At 42.9% G+C, this 6,302-nt stretch overlaps 1 protein-coding gene across 2 annotated transcripts; it reads left to right on the top strand.

Moving 5' to 3' along the window:
• The first annotated feature begins 355 nt into the window (after positions 1–355).
• Positions 356–5,429, top strand: LOC126865985 (uncharacterized). Of its 2 annotated transcripts, none has more exons than XM_050618983.1 (5): positions 356–582; positions 733–859; positions 952–1,145; positions 1,359–1,466; positions 4,950–5,429. In XM_050618983.1, the coding sequence occupies exons 1-5, from the start codon at positions 539–541 to the stop codon at positions 5,083–5,085; spliced, it is 609 nt and encodes a 202-aa protein (XP_050474940.1). In that variant the 5' UTR covers positions 356–538; the 3' UTR covers positions 5,086–5,429. The 2 variants fall into 2 exon arrangements, with proteins under 2 accessions (XP_050474940.1, XP_050474941.1); XM_050618984.1 differs by having other exon boundaries at positions 381–549; positions 4,950–5,426.
• Positions 5,430–6,302: the final 873 nt, after the last annotated feature.

Genomic DNA, 6,302 nt, shown 5'->3' with positions numbered 1-6,302 from the left:
AATATCGCTGGCGATGAGTCGACAAGAACGAAATTCCATCGTGAAATTTAGTGGAAACTGATGCTAATGAAGCTTTAAGCACAACAACGTTCTTGAGTCTATACGATTCAATGACAGTTTATTCGAAATATCGACTATTACAGATCAAACTTCTGTTTCTCCTTCTACATTCGTCCAGCAGTTCCATCTTCGTGAGTTCGCATGTAATTATCGTTAATAATCACGAATATCGTTAACGAAGGAACCGGTTTGTGCGGAGAAAATGAACCGAGAGGAAGTTGCAGAACGTCAGACTTGCATCTTCTCTGCGAGCCTACGGTTAAGTGTCCTCGGAAATGTCGACCCATCGACAAGAACTTCTGTACGTTCAATAATTAAACCGATTATCGTTCGTTAACGGATCCATCCAAGCGAGTTCGCGCATTAGAACTTCTTAAAGAGAATTAAACGATCTTCACTGTCTTCCGACTTCGCCCGTTGAATTTTCATCCGGCCGACGAAAGGAGCTTCAATTTCGTTCAGCGCCTGTTCATTTGTAATGTTAATCAGGTCTCGTACGATTCGCGATAGCCGCGCTACAACGTAGGGACGTTAGAAATCGGTCGAGAAAGTTTTCCGTACTTCTTTCGATCTCTATCTGTCGTATCCCGCAGCCACTTTGATATATCGTGAAAATTGTTTTACGAGCAACGTGCACGGTTTACCAGTCTGAAGCAAAGTCTTCTTTTACAGCCCCTTGATGCTCAATCTGCTGGTGATATTCCATCCGACTGGTTCGAGACTCCAAAATTCGGAATTGGCGGAGATACTTCATCGACCCATCCGGTCCTTCACGTTCCCGGAAGAAAGTACCGCAGGTGTGAGTGTCAGAGTAGCAGTGGACAATAAGAAATTATCGATTCGCGCGAAGGAAGAATCGAGTTAAAAGTGATAAACGTGTTCTTCTTGAAGCTGTTCGTCGCGCTAGCGATACCGCTGGAGGAGCCATACAAATCGATTTCCATAGCCGATTTCTTCGAGGCGACTTACAGCCTGCCAACGAACGCTAGCGATGAGAAACTCTGGCTGTATACCGACGAACGAAGAAGAAAGAGAAGCTTGGACAGAGCTACGCTTTATCAAGCTGTAAAGAATAAGTTCGACAAGTGAGTTCGAAATTAATTACACTGAGAGGTTATTGTATTCGTCTACAGACTCTGCTGTAGAGTATTTCGTAGTTCGGAAAGTAAAAGATAAAAATGTAGAGCAGAGTAGAGAAAAATATAGGTGCACGCGGATGCTGACCCAGAAGTCGTAGTAGGTCAGCCACGGACGGTCTTATTTTATTTTTCACTTTGCTCTGCTGACTTTCTGCACAGCTACGGATATCAGGGTCACGAATGCCTGCTGAGGGCCATTTGCGAAACTTCGGAGCACTACCTGAGACATAACGGACTCATTGGTGACATTCTGCACGTGATCTTCACGTAAGTTCCTCCGTTAGCTTTTACGTCACACAGCAGCCCTCGTCTCTCATAATCATCCAGTCGAATTGCTTCCATTCGTCCTTCCTAATCTGTCCTTCAACCTGCCTGTAGATTCCTTTAAGCTCGCCGTTAATTCGGTTAAGGTAATTTTCCTACTTGCAAATTTCATCTTCGTCGTCTCTTTCTAATTCCATTCTGCCTCGATGACAAAGTTTAACGCAGGTGAACAATTAACTTAATAAGTAGATAGACATTAGCAATTTTCACGAGAGACAACCCCTTCAAAGTCGAAACGGAACGGAATTAGCAAGAGAACCTTGTGCCGCTTTGCAAAGTTCAATTAACCCGACGTTCGAAATTACGGAAAATTCCAGCTCTCAAAAAACGGCGCGTACATCATTTTCAAGCCGCGAATCCGACCGCCAGAGATCGAAAAGATCGCCATCCACGTTTCCAGAGAAAAGATGGAACTTGGTACTGGCAGGGGCCATTGTTCGCGCAGAGTATAATGCGCTAAAGGATCCAGCTGGAAATTTCGTCGGCGCGACCTCGTTTCGCGCTGCGAAAAAAAGAGCCAGGCCTTTTTTCGGCCAGTCCAAGGCGGCGCAAATTGGAGTAGATACACAAACCGTGTAGGAAAGCAAATTTGGTTTAGCTTTCTCGCTTCTCGACGGCATGCCAGCTTCTTCGTCTGTACGCGTGCACGTCGCACATGCTGGCTACCCATGCATTTTCCCGTGTGTGTTACGTGGCTGATGCATGTCGGCTCGTGGGCGGATAAACTGTCGAGCCAGGGACGTATGAATAAAAAAGACGGCCCGCAGGCGGCCGTGACGCCGCATTGTCGTCGTCCTCGGCCGCCGACGATATCCTCACCGTCGTGAAAATTCTACGCGGTTTACCTCTACCCACCGAGTCGAGAAAATGGACTGGCTCGGAACCAGGAAAACGCTGTACCAAATGTATGCCTCGTCCTCGTCGTTATTTCATCTCCGACGATTTCGCCTCGTTCAATTTTCAAGATTATAATCGATACGTGATTCGTTCTTCAAACAAAATCGAATCGCTATGCGGTTAGTTAAAAAAGAGAGAACAGCTGTTTCGGACAGATTTCGTGAAATCTGGGTCAATATTGACACGGGTATTGAAGCTTTCGAATTAGCTGCACCATATTCAACAAGCTTTTGAGTTTCTGTATGCTCGTCTTTCTTCCAGAAAAATGTCCCCGACATTGTCGGCGATGTATTCCATTTTGCGCGTTTCTCGAGCTCTACGTGAGGAACTTGAGAAACTCGTCTGAAACGTAGAACGTTTCTGAGTTTCCAATTCCACTCTGACGTCTTTGGATTTTTCTTCAGCGAAAGGACGCAGCGACGATTAATGCTACTACCAGAGGGATCTAAATGATAAATTTGTCGTTTTTCGTGGTACGAAGATGTATTTTGGATAATTTCCCTTCAACCTTTGCTTGTTCCTTCGCGTTATAATTTTTCATAACTTTCCTTTCCATTCCTTTGCGTCAATTTCTTCGATTTGCTCTTCGTTTGATTCGATCAATGTTTTTGTTTACTTCGGCCTGAGTCTAGTTCGGCTTAGCAATTTTCTATTTGTTCTTTACGTCAAGTTTACGTTATGTTTCTTCATAGATGTTTCCATTCTAACTTTTTGTCGTTCGGTCGATTTCTTTTATATTTTAGTCGCCGGTAGTTTTAATGCTAAACAAGGGACCGAAATGTATATGGTGATAGTGTTTGCCAGGCAAAACGCAAACAGCGAATGGAAAAGTCCGCGAAGGATGTTCACAGGGGTGAATAAAAATTGCAAATGAACTACGTTTTTCCGTTGAAGTTGTTATCGCGTTAGTGGAAGCGTTGTCCTCCTTGAGAGTCCTTTCACACGGTCTCACGGGTAATTTGAGAAAATGGAACTGGCTAAGGCGACATGAAAGAATCATAGGGACAGCTTGTTTGCCTTCCAGCTGCGAACGAGGTGTTATTAAACTCGCCCCGGTTCTCGTCACTTTCAAATAAAAACACAACTGCGAGTATACAAATTGCTCCGATCAGTGATACTGATCGACGTTCGAAAAATAAGCAAAGGAAATTGCAAGAAACGTATCGATTTCTTCGAAACAAGGACTTTCCAGATTCAAGATTCGTAGGATCAAGAACAACAGTTACTTCAATTTTCTATATTCCTTTCTATTCAAAAGAAGAGACGATGCTCCCAGATTGCATGGAACGTTCAAACAGCGACTACAATTTATTGTCTTTACAAATCAAGGAAGAAAGAATTGCGCGTATTTTACAATAAATTCGAGAAAAGAAAAGAGTTCGCTTGGAAGGAACCACGAACGGGTCGTTTCGACTCTCCTCGCTCTGATAACGAAATTATATTGTTTTTCACCTCGTATCTCCGGCAGGACGGAGCAATAAAACGGAAGAAGAGCGAGGCCAACTAAACGCGTGCTTTCCCTCTTCCTCCAGTCATCCCGATTCGAAATAAGAGGGGACAGCAGCCGAAATAAAAGCGCAATGAAAACGGCCCGACCGTTCGTGACTTTTTACGAGCACGCGAGATATGCACGACATATTGTCGTGTTCGTTTGCTCGGCTCGCGGAATCATCTCCTAGCTGGCAGGAGAAAACGGTCAGGTAGTAAGAAAAAGGGAGGGACTCTTGGAAATTCCGGTTAGTCCTGTCCAATTTTTTCACCATCTTGTCAGTCTTGTCATCCTCGTTTTAAGAAAAACTATCGACTCTGAGAAGACTCGCAACTCATCGACTGACTCAGAGATTTGTAACTTCGATTTTCGAAAATCTCGGAAAATATTTTAAGATATTAGGTTGCCCGAAGAGTGTCTTTCTTCTACAGACACGTCTTTTACAACGACGCATCTTTATACAGACATGAAACCTAATCTGTCGAACGTTGTGATTTTTATCTTGATGGAACAAAATGGAGCATACGTAATTCGATAAAATAATATAAAACGAAAAATGTTGTGCATCCATTATTTCCTTATAGAACGAAAGAAACTTTTCGGGCGACCTAATATAAGAATAAATTTAAGGTATACAAAAGAATAAAAAAGAATAATTTGAAGGTATAAGATCGGAAGTAGATTCAGACGTTTCTAGTCGACCTGGTTACCGAATTCAGTTTACAACGCGTCTATCACCTGTCCTAACAAAACCATAATATTTGAATTCTTTTCTTTTTTTTCTCTCTATTCTGCAACCCTCGTTTCGAACGACCGAGAAAAGTTTCATGAGATAACGCGGGTAACAGTCGTTGGCCGGCTCTTTAAATTGGCTCGTGCAAAGAATCGTATGATACCTGGACAATTTAATGGCCGTCTGTTAACGAGTCGACCAACGGTACGCTAGACCTTGTTATCGCGCCGAGGTATCATGGCATAGAGAAAAAAGGAAAAGCTTCTTATTATCGTGCAGATGTATGTACCAGTCGATGTTTTTTCAGACCAACAAGCTCGCGACACGAGCCACTACCGCGGGATATTCTTCAAGCCGAAGTGGTTGGACGTAATGGAAGCTGCTCTAAGTACCGACCGCAATGCCCCGTGGGACTCTTCGACTTGATTGGAGTCCTCGTTTGAACTCTGAAAAACCACTGCGATGCAACGCCGCTTGCACTTCGATCGGATAAACAGTTCGATTTTATGCTCGTACTCGGTGTCGTTCCAGCGCTTCGATTACTATGAATATCATACAATTTAATGGATTGATCGTTTTACGTGCTACTTTCCTCCAACAAAGAATTTATTTTAAGCTCGCGAGAATACTGTAAGAATGAATATTCTTATAAATGTAATCCTATGCGCATATACTCCCGTTAATAAACATTACAGCCTCCGATGATTTAGTGTAAATCATGATGATACTCGATACAGTAGAACCGCATTTATCTGAACTTGGACAAATATAATAGTTTCTGTAATTGGTAAATACGAGTAAATACGAGTTCTTCCGTTTCCCCGCTAATTATTTTTCGTTTGTGTTCAGATAGGCAAATTCAATTGGTTAATCGAACTCTGTCTACGATTTCGTTTCGACAAATGCAGTTCGAACAGACGAAGTTATTAGCGATCCTAAACTCTTGAACACTTGCATTGAAGAAGTAAATCTCGGAAATTGTCTACGACTGTCAAACAGATTCTTGACGATTCGCGGCATTGTACATTTCTGAGATTTCGTCTGAAATTCGTCTGTCTATGTGAAGGATCATTTAACTGCAGAACCGAAAAAAACGGACGAAAGAAATGACTATCGTAGGGACGCCGCTGTTATTGTCGTGACAATACGAAGCCCTAAAAGTATCTCGGGTAACGCTATTACGGATATATGGCGGCAATTTATCATCTCCGACTAAGGTGCGAGAATGAAACAGACAGGACGCGGTGCCATCGAATTATCTTCGGTGAAAAATCTACTTATACATGTGCGCGTAATTACCCAACGATCGTAAGCCTGAGGCGTGCTTGGAAACCGACCATCATTGTTCCCATAACGTGGTCGAGAATTATTTGCTAAGGTTTTCCATCGAATTAAACCGCATTTGCAAGTTTTATGCAGACGTAGAGGGCAAATCCTTATAGCTAATATCGAGCAAAGTTTATGAAGGAGCATAGGAAAAAAAGTTGGAGTCCCAATACGTAGGCCAACAGGCTTTATGCCGGAAGTTGGTAAAACCAGCTGAATTTTATAGCTGCTATGGGTGTGAAGTCCGCGAGAATTTCGACACAGGCGGAAGTAAAGCCGGATATTTTACAACGGCAACTTCCACAGAACTTTCGCCAAGTTTCATTAGGAATTT

The sequence above is a fragment of the Bombus huntii genome, chromosome 5 (assembly GCF_024542735.1).
Source record: "Bombus huntii isolate Logan2020A chromosome 5, iyBomHunt1.1, whole genome shotgun sequence".
Taxonomy (NCBI): Eukaryota; Metazoa; Arthropoda; class Insecta; order Hymenoptera; family Apidae; genus Bombus; species Bombus huntii.
The sequence above is the reverse complement of the archived record's forward strand: the minus strand, read 5'-3'. Positions and strand labels throughout refer to the sequence as shown.